The sequence below is a fragment of the Bos indicus genome, chromosome 10 (genome assembly GCF_029378745.1).
Source record: "Bos indicus isolate NIAB-ARS_2022 breed Sahiwal x Tharparkar chromosome 10, NIAB-ARS_B.indTharparkar_mat_pri_1.0, whole genome shotgun sequence".
NCBI classification, from domain to species: Eukaryota; Metazoa; Chordata; class Mammalia; order Artiodactyla; family Bovidae; genus Bos; species Bos indicus.
Genome location: NC_091769.1, coordinates 23853444 through 23874191, shown reverse-complemented (window position 1 = coordinate 23874191; position 20748 = coordinate 23853444). Strand labels below are relative to the sequence as shown.

Sequence of the window (20748 nt, the reverse complement as noted above, 5' to 3'; positions counted from 1 at the left end):
AAATCGCTTTAATATCTGGAAGAAGTATTGATAGGGGAAATTCATTACTAAACTTGGTTTCTCCCCTAGTTTATATTGTAACTGTGATAATGAATAAGTAACAGAACTCCAGAATCTGAGTTTCTTACTTAGTAATTTCCAGGTATATGAATCTGATCAATTTTATGGTCCTATGCTCATTTTGCAGATTTCCAAATAACCCACCAGTTTAATATCATATTGGGCTTCTCTGATGGCGCAGATGATAAAGAATCTGCCCACAATGCAGGAGAGCTGTGTTCGATCCCTGGGTCAGGAAGATACCCTGGAGAAGGGAATGACTACCCATTCCAGTATTCTTGCCTGGATAATTCCATGGGCAGAGAAGCCTGGTAGGCTATAGTCCATGGGATCACAAAGAGTTGGACATGACTGAGTGACTAGTGTGCAACTTTGTCCACTAGTTTCCACATAAGCTGATATAATAAACATGTTCCAAATGACAAACTGGCACCAGAGTACTAATGAAGCACATAGACCTTAATAATCATCAAGGTCATGTCAGTTTACTTCTCAAATAGCACCCACACCCACTTCCTCATCTCTATACTCCTTGCAGCTCCCCTCATCCAAGCATTTAGCGCCTCTCACTTGGATAACTGCAAGGGCCTCTTAACTCTCTTCCTGCCTTTACTCTTAACACTTTGAATCTGACTTCTACATGACCAAAGGCTTATTATATATATATTATATGTGTGTCTATATGTATTGGAGAAGAAAATGGCAACCCACTCCAGTATTCTTGCCTGGGAAATTCCATGGACAGAGGAGCCTGGCTTGCTGCAGTTCATGGGGTCATAAAGAATTGGACACTACTTAGCGACTGAACAACAATAACATATATATGTGTATATATATATATATATATATATATGCACATACAATTCCTATAATTAGTTTGCTTCCTGCTCATCTTTGGATAATGAGGAACCATCAGAAATTGTAAAGATCAAATGTTATATTAAGATTACAAGGCAATGTACAGTTTTCCCCCGAGTTACTTCTAGTTTTCTCATTCACCCTTTTCTGCCACATACTCTAGATGTACATCAGCCACTTTAAAATAAAACCATTTATGCTAGTATTAAGCTCTTTCCTTAATCTGAACCTTTGCAGATGCTGTCCTCTTTGGTCAGAATGATTTTTCCCCAGTACTTGTTTAAAACACTTATATGTACTCAACCTTTACAGCCCAGGTCAAGCAACATTACTTCTTATGTGAAATCTCAGAGGATAATATTGCTAACATTTAATTATAAATATTCTTGGATCTTGTCCCCTCTTAAGATGGTTTGACAGGAATATTTGCAACTGAGGGCCATCTTATATTTATATTCATTTAAACTGTTTCCTACGAGGCATGAAGAGATTCCTTTTAGTCCACAAACCAAAGCACAGTCAAGTTCTCTTCTGTTCATTTAGCAAATATCTCCAAGACCCAGAGATAGGCTATAGCAAATATGATGGTGTGAGTTGGGAAAGGGCAACCTTCTCCAGTGGGTGACTATTCTGTCTTGGTTTACATCCTTCTGTGTAAACTGCAGCAGGGCTCCTGATCTGCATGAAGACCAGGGAACTTTTAAAACATCCCCAAATGCTGCTCCAGATCCCTTGCTCTTTTAGGGTGGGAGTGGAGCCTTCACCAACACAGCATTCCTAGATTTGTCTTCATTTGGAGTTCAAATCCAACATGCCTGAAAAGGAAAAGTTATCCCAATGATGTGCATTTCAAAGAACTTTGTTAACTCATGGGATTTTCCTTTTCCATTACATCCTAAACCTGCTTCTCTTTTTGTTTCTATATATAAAATAATTCAGATTCAGATTTTACTTGAAAGTTTTGAGATTTCTACTGTTCATATAATTACATGGCAACACTTCAAAGACATTAAGGACCCTATAGTGGGTTGGAGGGCGGCCCCAAAGATACATTCACATCCTAACCCACAGAAACTGTGAATGTGAACTTAAATTTAACAAAGAACCTTTCAAATGTAATTAAGCAAAGGGTATCAAAATCCAATCATACAGGATTGTCCTGATGGGGCTTCAATCCAGTGACAAGTGTCCTTTTAAGAGACACACAGGTGAGAAGCGTGTCCTTCCTCACCAGGAAGTCCTTGTGAGGTCTTCTCGATGGAGGAGGAGGTTGGAAGTACACAGTCACAAGCAAAGGACCACATGGAGCCACCAGAAGCCAGAAGAGGCAAGGAAGCAGTCTCTCCTAGAACATTTGGAAGGAGTATGTTCCTGCTGACACCTTGTTGTCAGACTTCTGTCCTCCAGCTTGAAGGGAACTGATTCTTGTTTTTTGGAGCCATCGAATTTGTAGTGATTTGTTATGGGAGAACTAGGGCTACTGGGGCTCACACAGTTTTCCAAAGGTAAAATTTCTAAATAGCTACAAGCAACTCCTGACTGTTTACATTCATGGAAGGGCACTTTTAAATTGCTCTCTGGGACATTTGCATTCAAATTCTCACATATGCAAACATACACATTTATTTATCATTCAACAAATGTTTGAGTAACCACTATTTACCAGGTATTACTGGATCAGCAATTATTGATCCAGTCACAGGGGGGCAGCATCTGCAAACATAGACACTCCTTGGGGAAGACGGGCAGGTAATAAGGTAGTAAGTCTGATTGGCTGTCTCAAGTTGTAATTACTCTTTTCTATTTTCTTTCCAAAAGGCAGTATAGAATACATTTCTATAGGTCTGGAAGAAGCTGATACAAGGGAAACCCTTTTAGGAGCAGGCAGATTCAGCAACTCTTTCTGAAGAGGAAGAAAAGGGAGATGCTACTGTTAGCACCAGTGTTGATCTTATGGATACAACTATCACGTGAGTTTGGGGTTTCCCTGATTGATCCCAGAAAATTCAGCACAGAGGAATCTTATTTGCAGGCAACTGTAGGAGTGGGATTTTCTGACTGAGAGTAGGATGTTGAGAAAAACATAACAACTAAAATGTGGGAGGGAGACAGAGGGAGTTGGGGAAGGAGATGTGGAAAGAAGGAGAAAATACACAAGAAGAATGAAAGAGACCATTATAGCTGAGAGAATAAACATCTGATCAGACTTTCTCTGTTACTTCTCATTGCTTTTCTGAACAGAAATGAATGGATAACAGATACAGCATTTTCCTGAATTCTTGCTTCTGCAAGAAAGAGAGAACTTCACCACATACTGCAATTCCTCAAGCACATTTTAAAATTTACAGTGGTATAAGCAGAGCCCTGGGGGCAGTCCTGCCCTCTTGATGGTATTAGCTAAGGGTGGAAAAGTGAAGACAGAGCAGAGACTGACAGATCGGCTTGGAGAGACCAGACAGCACAGCTCCCTGCACCTCACGGCTGCCCAGCTCTCAGATGCAGGAACCTACTTCTGCGCAGGGCACAGTGCTCTGGAAGCACCTGCTGCCTGTCCCCAAACCTCACTGTGGGCTCCAGCGATCGCTCCTCCTCATCTCTCCTCAGAGCAGGGGCCAGAGATAGCTTAAGTCATGATGTCTATGAAGAAATTGAAGTTTTAATTAAAAAAAAAATCCCCAGACTCTGTGTTACTGAAGAATTCTGTCAAACATTGACTTATACACAATTTCCTGCAGAAAATAGAAAGAAAATAGTTCTTCACTCATTTTATGAGGCTAATATTACCCTGATACCCTAATCAGACAAAGACCATAAAGAACCAAAAACTACAGGGAAATATCTTTTATCTTGAAGATAGACACAAATTTCTGAAAATATTTTAGCAAGTAAAATTCATTGATATATAAAATGAATAACATACTGAGCACAAATGTAATTTCTTTCAAGGGTGCTGCTGCTGCTGTTGGTGCTAAGTCGCTTCAGTCGTGTCCGACTCTGTGCGACCCCATAGACAGCAGCCCACTAGGCTCCTCTGTCCCTGGGATTCTCTAGGCAAGAATACTGGAGTGGGTTGCCATTTCCTTCTCCAACGCATGAAAGTGAAAAGTGAAAGTGCAAGGGTGCAAGACATTTTAATATTGAAAATCAATGTATGGAATTCACCATGTTAACAGGGTAGAAAAGAAAAATCATATCATCATATTAATCTAGTCATAAAACAAGGATTTGCAAAAATTCTGTAGTCAGTTATGGTGAAAACTCTGAGCAACACAAGAAGAGTGGGGAATCTCCTCAACAGCTAATGGTATTCTTACTAGTAAAAGACTATGATTTTCTCTAATAAAGAGAACAAAACCAGAGTGTCCATTCTCATCACTCCTTCCATACAGTGCTAGATGTTGGAGCCAGTGCAATAAAGAAAGTAGATGTAACAATCTAATAGAATTGAAAGAAAAAGTAAAACTGCCACCATTTGCTGGTAACATGATTATCTATGTAGAAAATCCAAGGAATATACCCCTAAAATTATATTCAGTTCAGTTCAGTTGCTCAGTTGTGTCCGACTCTTTGCGACCCCATGAATTCCAGCACGTCAGGCCTCCCTGTCCATCACCAACACCCGGAGTTCACTCAGACTCACGTCCATCGAGTCAGTGATGCCATCCAGCCATCTCATCCTCGGTCATCCCCTTCTCCTCCTGCCCACAATCCCTCCCAGCATCAGAGTCTTTTCCAATGAGTCAACTCTTCGCATGAGGTGGCCAAAGTACTGGAGTTTCAGCTTTAGCATCATTCCTTCCAAAGAAATCCCAGGGCTGATATCCTTCAGAATGGACTGGTTGGATCTCCTTGCAGTCCAAGGGACTCTCAAGAGTCTTCTCCAACACCACAGTTCAAAAGCATCAATTCTTTGGCGCTCAGCCTTCTTCACAGTCCAACTCTCACATCCATACATGACCACAGGAAAAGCCATAGCCTTGACTAGACGGACCTTTGTTGGCAAAGTAATGTCTCTGCTTTTGAATATTCTATCTAAGTTAGGGAAATCCAAATTAAAATTACAAAGAGAAACCACTTCTCATCTATCACAAGGGTTAAAATGAAAATTACTGACAATACCAAGTTCTGGCAAGGAAGCAGAGAAATTGGATCACTCATGCATTGCTGGCGGGTGAATGGCCCAGTCATTCTAGAAAACAATCCAAGAGTTTCATATAAACTTAAATATTCACTTACTGAACAACCCAGAAATAACACTCCTTGGTGTTTATGCTTGAGAAAGGAAAACTTTATGTTCACACAAAAATATGTACATTAGTACTGGAAATTAACCAGTGATCTTCACTGAATGAACAGATAAATATCCTGTAGTACATTTACACAATGAGATACTACTTATACATCTTTCTCAACTTCAGTAGGGTTATTTTGCAATGTCATTTTAAGTTGAAACAGTAGGAAGTCAAAAGTTCACTTAATATGGGAAGGAAATCTAAAAGAGAATGGAGATAAATGTATACATGTATAACAGATTTTCTTTGCTGCACTGCAGAAACTATACTTCAATAAAAATAAATTAAACCTTTAAAAATGATAACCCATCTAATAATATATTTAACCTAGCTTCCTTGAAAATGAAAGTCGCTCAGTCATGTCCAACTCTTTGTGACCCTGTGGACTGTCTATGGAATTCTCCAGGCCAGACTAATGGAGTGGGTAGCCTTTCCCTTCTCCAGGGCATCTTCCCAATCCAGGGATCGAACACAGGTCTCCTGCATTGCAGGTGGATTCTTAACCAGCTGAGCCACAAGGGAAACCCAAGAATACTGGAGTGGGTAGCCTATCCCTTCTCCAGAGGAACTTCCTAACCCAAGAATCAAACCAGGGTTTCCTGCTTTGCAGCAAATTCTTTACCAACTCAGCTATCCCTTAAATGTGGCCAATACTTACATTAGCTTACAATTGGGAAAAAATTGTCTCACACAGTCTATTTTATACTAAAATGATGAAAATCTTATGAATGTGTTGAGTACTGTACTGAAAGTGAAAATCAGAATGGTTACATGGGTATGAGATGGCTGTAAATGTGTTGGTTGTTTACATTCATGATTTTGAGGCTGGCCAGAAGCTCAGCTCACTGCTGCTGCCCAGAATCACCAGGAAACATAACACTGCATGTTGCTAGCCCAGGAAAAGGTAAAACTTCAATATTCCAAGTATGGTTTCTACTGAATTCATACCATTTTGGCACTACTGTAAAGTCAAAAATCCTAAATTGAATTATCCTAAATTAAGTTGGGGACAGTCTGTAGTGATTAAAAGGTAAAGATTATCGATATATGCAATGGAGAAGATTGCATATATGGAGAAGGCGATGGCACCCCACTCCAGTACTCTTGCCTGGAAAATCCCATGGACGGAGGAGCCTGGTGGGCTGCAGTTCACGGGGTCGAGAAGAGTCGGACTCGACTGAATGACTTCACTTTCAATTTTGACTTTCATGCACTGGAGAAGGAAATGGCAACCCACTCCAGTGTTCTTGCCTGGAGAATCCCAGTGGGGAGCCTGGTGGGCTGCCATCTGTGGGGTTGCACAGAGTCGGACACGACTGAAGTGACCTAGCAGCAGCAGCAGATGGATCTCAGGATGTTACGCTGAGTAAAAAACAATCAACCTCAGAGGCTACATGGTGTGTGATTACACTTACTGGATTATTATGATTGTATACATAGTGTGATTCTACTTATTCAACAGTCTCAACAGGACAAAATACAGAGATGAAAGGAGATCAGTAGTGACCTGGATTGTAAAGAATTGCAGGCCTCAGGAGGGTGTGCCAAGAGGGTTTCTTTAGAGAGATGGAACAATTCTATGTCATGATTTTAATGGTGGTAACAAGAGCCTATACATGTGATAAAGTTTCACAGAGCTATGCATCAAAACCAAAGTGCATATAAAACTGAGGTATCAGATCACAATCTGTATTTTAATAAAATTTTGGCAGTATAAATTTCCTGGTATGCATATGTAATTATTATATTAGCATATATATTTTAGAATATCAAGCTGCTCCCCAGGCTGTTGTGGGCCTTTGTGGTCTCTTCTGCCTAGTTACAAATAATTGGAAACCAAGGTATCAGCAGTTTTCAAGGGTTGCAGAGGTGAGGATGGCTGGCAAAGCAAGTTCTTTAGGGTGGTGGAATGGTTCTGTATCTTAATTTTAGTGGTGGTAATAAGAATTTACAAATGTGATCAATTTCACAACTATGCATAAAAAGGTGGATATAAAACATGTGATAAATATAATATACTGACAGATATAATATATGTATTATCTTGCTGTTCCCCAGACTGCTCTGGGCATTTGTGGTCTCCCCTGCTTCCTTGTAAATAATTAGAAACCAGGAAATCAGCTGTCTGTCACTCAGAGTTCATATGGGACAGAAGAATAGATGGTTCAACCTCATATAAACTCTCCTCCCTGCATCACTCATTAATGAGTTCTTTTGAACTTAAATTCTAAGAACTGGCACTGTCTTGAAGACTGTCTCTATACTTCCTTTTCTACTTGTTTGCCATGGCAAATAGAAGGGGAAAAATATAAGTAATGACAGATTTTACTTTCTTGGGCTCCAAAATCCCTATGGATGGTGACTGAAGCCATGAAATTAAAAGATGTTTGCTCCTTGGAAGAAAAGATATGACAAACCAGCAGGTGGGCTCAGTTGCTTCACTCGTGTCTGGCTCTGCATCCCTGTGAACCGTAGCCCTCCAGGCTCCTCTGTCCATGAGTTTCCCAGGCAAGAATATTGGAGTGGGTTGCCATGCCCTTCTCCAGGGGATCTTCCTGACCCAGGGATCAAACCCACATCTCTTATGTCTCCTGAGTTTGCAGGCGTGTTCTTAAACACTTGTGTCCCCAAGAAGCTTAAGATGGCATATTAAAAAGCAGACACATCACTTTGCCAACAAAGGTCTGTAATATCAAAGCTATGGTTTTTCCAGTTGTCATGTGTGGTGTGAGAATTGGACCATAAATAAGGCTGAATGCTGAAGAATTGATGCCTTTGGATTGTGGTGCTGGAGAAAGCGCTTGAGAGTCCCTTGGACTGCAAGGAGGACAAACCAGTCAGTCCTAATAGAATCAACCGTGCATATTCACTGGAAGGACTGATGCTGAAGCTGAAGCTCCAATACTTTGGCCACCTGATGCAAAGAACTGACTCACTGGAAAAACTCTGATGCTGGGAAAGATTGAGGGCAGGAGGAGAAAGGTACAGCAGAGGATGAGGTAGTTAGATAGCATCACTGACACAATGCACATGAATTAGAGCAACTTTGGGACATATTGAAGTACAGTGTAGCCTCAGGTGCTGCAGTCCATGGGGTCACAAAGTTTGGACATGACTTAGTGACTGAACAACAACAAAAATGTGTTTAAAACCTGTAGATACCAATTTTTGTAGGAGAACATTATAGCATTATGTCACAGAAAGATCTGGCATACTTATCTTGAATTTATTTTACAAAGAGAAAAATAATGAGCCACTAACAAGTGAGACTGAAAATTTTGGACCAATGACATAGAAAATGTGACATCAGGACAACTCCAGGACACATGGTCTAATAAATGCAATTCTATATGTGGAGGGGACAGGACTGAATATCCTGATCTCCCTCAAAGTCTAATAATAAGACTCAATTTCAAAAGAATATTTTATTCCTGTATAATTTCATTCAAAATTTAAAACTGAATAGATGCTGAAAGTCAGATGAACTGATTTTTTTTGTCATTTCATGGTGAAGTAATTTTATTTATTGAAAAACCTAAATAGAGTCACAAAACTCAATACAAAGACAGTGATATATTAATGATTTTGAATAAAATTTCCATTCGCCAAGAAGCCTAAGATCTGCAAGTTTTTTTAAAAGAGTTATTACCTTCTGGATGGAGAAAAGTAAGAATAGTCTAAATGAACGACCTGTTAGTAGATTACAGAAAGTTTCATAGGCTATAGTAAATTATATCTTAAACAGGATGGCAAAACTATTTTGCTGAAAAATTATCAATGGCCATCAACTTGTCTAATATTCAGCTCTCCTCTGCTCAAATTTTAATGCTGATTGCTTTTTTCATGCCTTCTTTCAGGATCTGCCTAATTTAATGACCAGGGAAAGACAAGCAGACAAAGTAAAGGTTTGTGGTGAGCCAGACTTTTTCCCATGCATGCACAGACCACGTGGTCTATGAACATGACAGCCCCCACTTCCTGTTGAGGGGAGTCACACAGGTACCGGGTAGTATGTATATGTGCTGCCAGGCACTCAAGGACACTGAACTCTCAGCTTGAGGCAGAACTAAGCACATTTGCGCAGGGAAATCCATGCCTCATGCCGCTTTCCAGTCTGCTCTGGGTGTTCCTGGCCTTCACCTTCTCTGGTAGGGATGCTTCCAAACATGGGTGGGAGTGTTCAGGGTGAAAGGCCTGCACACAGGCGCGTGGAGCTTCACAGGGACTTGGGGAGGAAAGGAGGACTGGAGAAAAGCAGACATCTATGATTTCAATTTTTTGCCTTTGGATCCTAAATAACTCCTACACTATTTTATTCATTGCCCCATCTTTGTTTTCTGATTTTTTTTTTCCCCCACAGGATCTGGTGTGGCCCAGAAAGTTACTCAAGACCAGTCAGATGTATCCAGCCATGTGGGGCAGTCAGTCACCCTGAACTGTCGGTATGAAACAAGTTGGAGCACTTACTACCTTTACTGGTACAAGCAACTTCCCAGTGGACAGATGACTTACGTTATTCGTCAGGGTTCAGAAGTGACAAATGCAAGGAAAGACCGCTACTCTGTAAACTTTAAGAAAGCAGATAAATCCATCAGCCTCACCATTTCAGCCTTAAAACTGGAAGACTCTGCAAAGTACTTCTGTGCTCTCAGTGACTCACAGTGCTTGAAGTAATAGGAAAAGCTGTACAAAAACCCCAGAGCTTAGTAAGAGAAAGCCCCTCTGCTGCAAGACCCCAGCTGAAATGCACACCCACAGACCCCAGACAAGAAATGATAGTCCTGTGGTTATTTAAGTTGTGGTCTGGATCAGAAGATTTAGTTCCAGTTAAAGGCACCTTCTTACGTTATTTGGAAACAGGTGTCCAGAGTAATTTTCTACTAATATATTCTCCACTTGAATTTTTGACTTTAAATCAACTGTACAGAACATGTGTAAAGTTGTTTAAATTTGAAAACGTGCCCCATTATATTTTAAACTGGCAGTTTTACTTCATCACAAAACTGGGTCTAGTTGTGTGGAGTCACCATCAAAACTATTTCCTTAATCGTTTCCTCTTAGACTTTGTGTCAGGGCACAATCAGAAAAGCAGAACCATGGGTGATGTAGAATAAGAGATTAGTTCTCAGGATTAGAACTCAGGCAATGGCTAGAGCTGGTGGACGAGTCTGTACAAAGTTGTTATCTTCATATCTGGTGTTGAGCCTGAATTCACTTTAAGTCAGCTTAGAGTATCATTGATGCTTTCAAACTGTGGTGTTGGATAAGACTCTTGAGAGTCCCTTGGGCTGCAAGGAGATTCAACCAGTCCATCCTAAAGGAAATCAGTCCTGAATATTCATTGGAAGGCCTGATGCTGAAACTGAAATTCCAATACTTTGGCCACATGGGGCGAAGAACTGACTCATTGGAAAAGACCCTGAAACCGGGAAAGATTGAAGGTGGAAGGAGAAGGGGACGAAAGAGGATGAGATGGTTGGATGGCATCACTGACTCAATGGACCTGAGTTTGAGTAAGCTCTGTGAGTTGGTGATGGACAGGGAAGCCTTCTGTGCTGCAGTCCATGGGGTCACAAAGAGTCAGACATAACTGAGCAACTGAACTGAACAAAACTGAACTGAAGGCAACATTTGTAAAGGAAAGTCTGATGGGGACAAAAGTGTGGACAAACCGTGACAGACAAAGTCACACTTGAACTATGAGGACAACTGGAACCCACAGACTTGTCTGTCCCTCACCTCCTTCAGTCTCACAATACTGGGTGACCTTGAAGAGAAGTGGGTGTCATTTGCCATCATGCTACACACATACTTGGCCCAAGACAAAGAAAATGAGGAGGACATCTCACGGGAAGTGGAGGAGTTATAAGTCAACAATAAGATGAGCTAGTTCAGCAGTAGCAATTTGTAGAAAAAGCATTTGCCAAAATCCAATAGTCAACCATAGTGGAAACTCTAAGAAACACAGGAATAATGGAGAAGTTCCTCAACAGTTCTTAGCATGTTTACTGGTAAAAGACTATACTTTTCCCTAAGGAAGGGAACAAAGGGAGAATATCTACTTTAATCACTCTCCTTCAGCAAGTGCTGGGCGTTGTAGCCAGTGAAGCAAAGCAAATAAATATATAAACAATCTTTTAAGCCAGAAAGGCAGTCAAATCACCACTATTTACTATCTATGTAGAAAATCCCAAAGAATATGCCCTCCAAAACTCCTACAACTATTAAGTGGGTTCAGAAGGTCTCGGGATATATAAGGTAAACACGTAAAATAAAATGCATTTTTATATACTATCAGTAAACATGTGGATACCTAAATTAAAAATATAATACTATTTACAATGGCTCAAGAAAGACCCTAAATCCTTAGGCATAAATCTAAGAAAACATGTACAGAACTTATACACAGAAAGCTACAAAACAATGCTACTTCCAAAAAATAAAAATTGCCAATTATTCTAGCTATTATCCTAGAAAGACCAACTTTCCCTGGTGGAGCTGCATAGGCACTTTTAGAGAAAAAAAAATTGATGGCACATGTATTATGACCTCTTTTTGGACTTGATTCTGTTTATTGACTTCTTTATTTTATCCTCATATCAACAGACCATTCTATCTTAATTACTGGGGCTTCATACACACTTTGAAATCTGGAAATGCAAGTCATGTTTTCTTTGTCTTATTCAAGGCTTATTCTAGGTCTTTGCACTTCCACATAAGTTATAGAATAGCTTCTACTACAAGAGATTGAGGTAATTTGATTGGGATTGTGTTGAATTTATAAATTCATTTAGGACAATTGACATCTTAACATATGGAGTCTTTAGATCCATAACCTCTTTATTTATGTCCTCTCTAATTTCTTTCATTAATTTAGGTCCTCTCTAATTTCTTTTTTTAATGTTAAGATTTTTGTAGAGGACTTGCATTGTTGCTGTTGTTTAGTCTCTGTCATGTCCAACTCTTCACGACCCCATGGACTGTAGCCCGCCAGGCTCCTCTGTCCGTAGGATTTCCCAGGCAAGAACACTGGAGTCAGTTGCCCCTCCCTTCTCTATGGGATCTTCCCAATGCAGGGGTATTTTCTACATGTACAAACGTATGATGTGTAAATAAAAATAGTCCACCTGGTTGGCAGGCAGACTCTCTACCACTGAGCCACCTGGGAAGCAGGGCTACTTATAACAATTTTATCTTTTATTTCATATAGCTTTTTTACTTTAATTGACCTAAATGCCCAGCATCAAATCCAGAGCTAGGACTAATTGGGTTAAGAAAAATGTGGATACAGGGAATTAATTATGCCCTGAAATAGCCAGAACAGAGCTAGGATACCTGTCAATATGAGAACAGATTTAGTTCAACAGCCAAACAGACGGTACCAACCTCTTGTTTGGGGTTTTGAAAACACTATTTCATTGAGCAGCCTTAGGAAATGGTCTTTCCTGACATTAGTGTCTGTAGGTGGCAAGGACTGGTTACCACTGAGTACCAGGCCATGATTTATGTTAGTTACCCCAGACCTCAGAAGTGAGGACATTTGTCATCTCCTATGTGATTTTTATCTGTCAAATCAAAACTATTCTAGAGTTATTGGAGAGGAATCAAGAAGAGGTCTTGCATACCTTATATTAAATTAGTTCCCAAGCATTTGATAAATGACATTTTAATCGCATTTTCTAATGCTTTTGCTAGCCTGGAGAATCCCAGGGACGTGGGAGTCTGGTGGGCTGCTGTCTATGGGGTCGCACAGAGTCAGACACGACTAAAGTGACTTAGCAGTAGCAGTAGAAATAAAATTGATTTTTGTGTTTGGTGACTGTATCAATGTACTAATAGGTTCTAGCTCTTAAACGGCTTGTTTAGAGGTACTTTGTATTTTCTACATGTATAAACTTATGATCTGTAAATTAAAATAGTTCTGCTTGTCCTTTTCAAACTTAATATATCTTATTTCCTTCCCTGGTTTGATCCGAGGCCCTCCATTAGGACAGTGAATAGAAGTAGTGAATAGAAGTACCTGTCTTGTTTGTGATCCTGTAGGGAGTAATATTGACTTTGATATTTTCATTGATACCCTTTATTAGATTTGGGAATTTTTCTTTTATTTTTGGATTGTTGGGAATATTCATCATGCAGAGACGTTAGCCTTTCATCAAATTCTCTTGACTTTTTAAAAGTAAATAAAGTACACTATTTTGGTTTTCATCAAGCAAAGAAAGATCACTTCACCTCATATGGTCAAGATATAATCTTCTAAAATTAAGAATTCTGAAAAGAGCCAATAGGCTAAAAAACTTATTTTTAGATTCTTCATATTTTGGTTTCCATTTTTTTAGTTTTTGTTATTACTTAAAATGCCACTTTGAAATGTTTCGTACAGCCTTCTAAAAAAATAAAGTCAAAGAACCCAAGAAACAAAAACGTTTGTTTTTTTTCTACCTTTTGCTAATATAGTAAAATAATATATTCCTACATAGCTCAAATGAATTCATTTTTAGTTGTTCCTATATTTTCAATAGTAGTGGGTGTTGACTTGTGTGTGTGTGATCTGCCACATAACAGACTACCAAAGAATATTTATGAATATTTGTTAAATATTTATATGGGAATAATATTTATTCCCATATCATTGGTTTAATTTTCCTCTATCCTAGACTTGTGATGTTTGTTATCTGTTCTTGAATTTTGTCCACAAATATAACCCTCTATTTATCCTGTTGGAGTCTTTTGTTTAACTTGACTTCTAGAGTATTGAAATATTGCTTTTGGAATAATTTCAAGAGTTGTTCAGCATAACTTCTTTCACTAAGTTCATGAATAACAACTCATCTATTCATTCAGAAAACAGATAACTCTTGAGTGCTTTAAGTGTACCAACCTCTCTTTATAAACATTGAATAAACTTTAAATATGGGAAGATAAAAGACAAAAGGAAAACTACAAAGAAGCCAACAACTGAGGATGTGTGACAAAGAAAGTGGCCAGAAACAATGAAAACAATTTGTGGAGTGGTTTAAAACTAAGAAAACACAGATGAAAACAGAGGTCATACAACTAAGATGTGTGTATCTCAGTCGTGTCCAGCTCTGGGGACACCATGGACTGCAGACCACCAGACTCTGCTGTGCATGGATTTACCCAGGCAGGATACTGGAGTGGGTTCAGTTCAGCACAGTTCAGTCGCTCAGTCATGTCTGGCTCTTTGCAACTCCATGAACCGCAGCATGCCAGGCCTCCCTGTCCATCACCAACCACCAGAGTCCACCCAAACCCATGTCCATGGAGTTGGTGATGCCATACAACCATCTCATCCTCGGTTGTCCCCTTCTCCTGCCCTCAATCTTTCCCAGCATCAGGGGCATTTCAAATGAGTCAGCTCTTCGCATCAGGTGGCCAAAGTATTGGAGTTTCAGCTTCAACATCAGTTATTCCAATGAACACTCAGGACTGATCTCCTTTAGAATGGACTGGTTGGATCTCCTTGCAGTCCAAGGGACTCTCAAGAGTCTTCTCCAACACCACAGTTCAAAAGCATCAATTCTTCGGCACTCAGCCTTCTTTATAGTCCAACTCTCACATCCATACATGACCACTGGAAAAACCATAGCCTTGACTAGATGGAACTTTGTTGGCAAAGTAATATTTCTGCTTTTTTAATATGCTGTCTAGACTGGTCATAACTTTTCTTCCAAGTAGTAAGCGTCTTTTAATTTCATGGCTGCAGTCACCATCTGCAGTGATTTTGGAGCCCAGAAAAATAAAGTCTGACACTGTTTCCACTGTTTGCCCATTTATTTGCCATGAAGTGATGGGACCAGATGCCATGATCTTAGTTTTCTGAACGTTGAACTTTAAGCCAACTTTTTCATTCTCCTTTTTCACTTTCATCAAGAGGCTCTTTACTTTACTTTCTTCCATAAGAGTGGTGTCATCTGCATATGTGAGGTTGTTGATATTTCTCCTGGAAATCTTGATTCCAGCTTGTGCTTCTTCCAGCCCAGTGTTTCTCATGATGTACTCTGCATATAAGTTAAATAAGCAGGGTGACAATATGCAGCCTTGATGTACTCCTTTTCCATTTGGAACCAGTCTGTTGGTCCATGTTCAGTTCTAACTGTTGCTTCCTGAGCTGCATACAGGTTTCTCAAGAGGCAGGTCAGGTGGTCTGGTATTCCCATCTCTTGAAGAATTTTCCACAGTTTATTGTGATTCACGCAGCCAAAGGCTTGGCATAGTCAATAAAGCAGAAATAGATGTTTTTCTGGAACTCTCTTGCTATTTTGATGACCTAAATCAAATCCCTTATGACTATACAGTGGAAGTGAGAAATAGATTTAAGGGACTAGATCTGTTAGATAGAGTGCCTGATGAACTATGGATGGAGGTTTGTTACATTGTACAGGAAACAGGGATCAAGACCATCTCCAAGAAAAAGAAATGCAAAAAAGCAACATGGCTGTCTAAGGAGGCCTTACAAATAGCTGTGAAAAGAAGAGAGGTGAAAGGCACAGGAGAAAAGGAAAGATATACCCAAATGAATGCAGAGTTCCAAAGAATAGCAAGGAGAGATAAGAAAGCCTTCCTCAGTGATCAGTGCAAAGAAATAGAGGAAAACAACAGAATGGGAAAGACTAGAGATCTCTTCCAGAGAAGGCAATGGCACCCCACTCCAGTACTCTTGCCTGGAAAATCCCATGGACGGAGGAGCCTGGTGGGCTGCAGTCCATGGGGTCGCTGAGAGTCGGACACGAGTGAGCGACTTCACTTTCACTTTTCACTTTCATGCATTGGAGAAGGAAATGGCAACCCACTCCAGTCTTCTTGCCTGGAGAATCCCAGGGGCGGTGGAGCCTGGTGGGCTGCTGTCTATGGGGTTGCACAGAGTCGGACACGACTGAAGCGACTTAGCAGCAGTAGCAGCAGCAGAGATCTCTTCAAGAAAATTAGAGATACCAAGGGAACATTTCATGCAAAGATGGGCACAACAAAGGAAAGAAATGTATGGACCTAACAGAAGCAGAAGATATTAAGAAGAGGAGGCAAGAATACACAGAAGAACTGTATAAAAAAGGTCTTAATGACCAGGATAATCACGAAGGTGTGATCACTCACGCTCACCTAGAGCCAGACATCCTGGAATGTGAAGTCAAGTAGGCATTAGAAAGCATTACTACGAACAAAGCTAGTGGAGGTGATGGAATTCCTGTTGAGCTATTTCAAATCCTGAAAGATGATGCTGTGAAAGTGCTGCACTCAATATGCCAGCAAATTTGGAAAACTCAGCAGTGGCCACAGGACTGGAAAAGGTCAGTTTTCATTCCAATCCCAAAGAAAAGCAATGCAAAGAATGCTCAAACTACCACACAATTGCACTCATCTCACATGTTAGTAAAGTAATGCTCAAAATTCTCCAAGCCAGGCTTCAGCAATACCTGAACCATAAACTTCCAGATGTTCAAGCTGGTTTTAGAAAAGGCAGAGGAACCAGCGATCAAATTGCCAACATCCACTGGATCGTCGAAAATACTGGAGTGGGTAGCCAATTCCTTTTCAGGAAGCTAGCCTGATCCAGAGATCAAATTCCCATTGCCTACACTGCAGATAGATTCTTTACCGACTGAGATACCAGGGATATTCACCTTTCTTTTTTTTTTTTTCCCTAGGATATTTTAATGATTTATTTTTTTAATTTTTTTTTAACTTTACAATATTGTATTGGTTTTGCCATATATCAACATGAATCTGCCACAGGTATACATGTGTTCCCCATCCTGAACCTTCCTCCCTCCTCCCTCCCTGTACCATCCCTCTGGGTCGTCCCAGTGTACCAGCCCCAAGCATCCAGTATCGTGCATCGAACCTGGACTGGAGACTTGTTTCGTATATGATATTATACATGTTTCAGTGCCTTTCTCCAAAATCATCCCACCTTATCCCTCTCCCACAGAGTCAAAAGACTGTTCTATACATCAGTGTCTCTTTTGCTGTCTCATATACAGGGTTATTGTTATCATCTTTCTAAATTCCATATATATGTGTTAGTATACTGTATTGGTGTTTTTCTTTCTGGCTTACTTCACTCTGTATAATAGGTTCCAGTTTCATCCACCTCATTAGAACTGATTCAAATGTATTCTTTTTAATGGCTGAGTAATACTCCATTGTGTATATGTACCACTGCTTTCTTATCCATTCATCTGCTGATGGACATCTAGGTTGCTTCCATGTCCTGGCTATTATAAACAGTGCTGTGATGAACATTGGGGTACACGTGTCTCTTTCAATTCCGGTTTCCTCAGTGTGTATGCCCAGCAGTGGGATTGCTGGGTCGTATGGCAGTTCTATTTCCAGTTTTTTAAGGAATCTCCACGCTGTTCTCCACAGTGGCTCTACTAGTTTGCATTCCCACCAACAGTGTAAGTGGGTTCCCTTTTCTCCACACCCTCTCCAGCATTTATTGCTTGTAGACTTTTGGATCACAGCCATTCTGACTGGCGTAAAATGATACCTCATTGTGGTTTTGATTTGCATTTCTCTGATAATGAGTGATGTTGAGCATCTTTTCATGTGTTTGTTAGCCATCTGTATGTTTTCTTTGGAGAAATGTCTATTTAGTTCTTTGGACTATTTTTTGATTGGGTCGTTTATTTTTCTGGAATTGAGCTGTAGGAGGTGCTTGGGATATTCACCTTTCAATCTGAGAAACATTTCAAAAGGTTGACATCCTGTGGGAGTTTAGCTCTGTAGTTCATTTATTCAGTCAGTAGAGGGGGCTGCATCATTTGGAAACAGCGGTCTTTTCTGGCTGTCAAGGAAAGAAGTTTATGTTTTCCATTGATGTTCCACAGAAAAGTGAAAAAAAAAAAAAAAGATTTTCATCATCTTTAGACAACTTGATTTTATAATCCTTTGTTTAGTGCATGTGGTAGCCTAAATCTTTTCCATGTACCTCCCTAAACATTGCTTTCCCATTTCCCACCCTGGTTAACTCTTCCCTTCCCTATTCCTTACGCTCTTTTCTCTTCACTCCTCTTTTTCTGCCAGGATCATCCACCTCCACCCTTCTCCACCTCAGAGAGTTTGCTTTCCCTTCTGTCTTTTCTCTCTGTCTCAGCATCTTTGGTGCAGAGCACGTACAAACATGGGCATAGAGGACATAAGGATTAAGGACCATTGTTCAAGGAAGATGAGGAGAATACCATCTGTGTCATCAGTTACTATATCAAGAACAGATGTATTGAGAAATGTGTGCCTAGATGGAGACAGATGCATGATTCCAAGGACCTTTTCAGGATGCTGAGATCCAATGTCCGAGCTGAAGATGTTTAGTTTTCTATCCCAATGTTATTAATATTTCCTGTCCCTCAGAGCAATCACAGCCTACTTTGAAATCTCACATACATTTGCTAGAACATGGATGGGAATTTTTATCTCTTTACAATGCACAGCTCAGTACAGTTTTCTGGGATCAAACAAGGTTTTCCACAAGCTTCATGGAACATTAGAAAATGTATTTGAAGAAGAAAAGAAAGAGCAATGGTTCTGGATAGGCACACCATCATGATCAGTTTTCCTTTTCCAGAGCCAGACTTTAAACTTCACAGAGGATGGCAGCACACACCCTGTGAGTTGGGGATGTCTCGCCTTCTTTGGAGGACATTACTAAAATAGGGAAGGAAGACCTAGACAAGGAACTGCTTGATCATTGGCTAACAGATCCTGGCAACAACACACTGCAACAGATACCTGCACTGGTTGTAAGTCTCTAACAGCAGCAGTTGTTTCTGTTCTCTGGAAACAAGCCTAGGAGCAGACACAAGTGTGAGCTCTGAGCCCACAATCCTGATTTGTCCTTGAAATATGAGGCTGGTGAATGGAGTAACTGTTTTTCTGACCTTGGGTAAGTGTTTTGTGTCTACAAGGGATGACTTTGAGGCCAAGGAACCGTAAGGGTCATTTGCTCTCTGCTCCTCTCCCTGTGTTTTATTCAGCATTATAGCAATGGAATTGAGAACAGATCTATGCATTTGCTAGGGAGTACAAACTTCTACATGACAGGTTAATTCATAGCCATGATGCGGAAAAGACCTTAGCAGTAAGCAGGTTGGAAGAACTCTCTGGGGTTATTGAGCCAAGGACCCCGAGATAAAGCCTATAGAGTTCTCAGATTCTTGCCGTGTGTCTTTGGTCCCTATAAAATAAGCACCAATAATATTTCTCAGGACATAGATAAAAACACTGGAGTAGGGGGTAAGTCCAGACAGTTTGGGGAGTGTTGTGCCCTTGATCCACAGAATTATACTGATTTGTTGTCAGGGGATAATTTTATTTTCTTGACCCTTTAGGGACTGTGATTGATGCTAAGACCACCTTCAGCCCAGCTGAAGGAGAGGATGTAAACCTGCCTTGTAACCACTCTACCGTTGGTGGAAATGACTATATACATTGGTATCGGCAAAATCCCAATCAGAGTCCACAGTATGTCATTCACGGCTTACGAGGCACAGTGAACAGCAGCACGGCCTCTCTGACCACAGCTTCAGACAGAAAGTCCAGCACCTTGGTTCTGCCCCAGGTCACCCTGAGAGACACCGCTGTGTACTACTGCGTCCTGAGAGAGGCACACTGGGACAGACGGGGCTGCACCTGTGCAATATCTCTGGTGGGAAGAAGTGGGGACAGAGTGGGGAGACCAGTCACAGAAGCAAATCTAGAGTCATCTAGAAGGAGAGTCAGAGAGCAGTAAGAGATGAGGAAAATGAAGGGAAAGGAAAGGGAAGAAGATGCATAAAGAAAAGAAGAGAAAAAGGACAAGGAATAAGCACCTAGTTTACTGATGAATCTGAGAAGAATTTTGAGGCATGTCAGAATCATAATTTTAACATAGCAATAAAGTAAGAGGTATTAATAATATTTATGGCTCCTCCTCATGTCAATCAAATGTTGGTTTCAGTGTGCTAGTCCCAACATAAGAAGTGGGAAACATACAAATAATTCTCCTTGTACCAAAGGCTTCTCTCATTTGGCTCCAAGGCCAAGTCTAGACTCTGATGTGTTACAGTTGTTCTGCTTACCAGAAACAAATTGCTCTCTCTGAGAAAGATCTGAAATGTTATTGTTGTTAGTCTAGAACATTCATATTTCCCATGAAGAAGTTTTTTGAAAGAAACAAAAATTAAGTGAATAATAATTTTTCACTTCCTAGGCAGGTCTGGAAACCCTGCCTTTGTAAGGCATTTTCATCAATTTGATAATCCTTAAGCAGCACATGGGGGTTCCCCCGTGGCTTAGCAGTAAAGAATCCACCTGCAATGCAGGAGCTGCAAGAGACCCAGGTTCAATTCTTGGTTCAGGAAGATCCCCTGGAGGAGGGGATGGCAACCCATTCCAGTATTCTTCCCTGGAGAATTCCAAGGACAGGGGAGCCTGGCAGACTACAGTCTTTAGAGTTGCAAAGAATCAGACATGATGAAGCGACTTAGCATGCAGGCATGCAAGCAGCATGTGGGGCTTACCCTGGTGGCTCAGTGGTAAA

The 20748-nt window shown here is 40.5% G+C and overlaps 2 gene segments (V, D, J or C); both read left to right on the top strand.

Moving 5' to 3' along the window:
- The first annotated feature begins 9209 nt into the window (after nt 1–9209).
- Nucleotides 9210–9884, top strand: LOC109564224 (T cell receptor delta variable 1-like). The segment is given in 2 exon segments: nt 9210–9358; nt 9571–9884. Coding segments are annotated over 2 exon segments (363 nt in total).
- A 9189-nt stretch (nt 9885–19073) lies between these two features.
- On the top strand, nt 19074–19959 carry LOC139185435 (T cell receptor alpha variable 26-1-like). The segment is given in 2 exon segments: nt 19074–19113; nt 19559–19959. Coding segments are annotated over 2 exon segments (441 nt in total).
- The last annotated feature ends 789 nt before the right edge of the window (nt 19960–20748 follow it).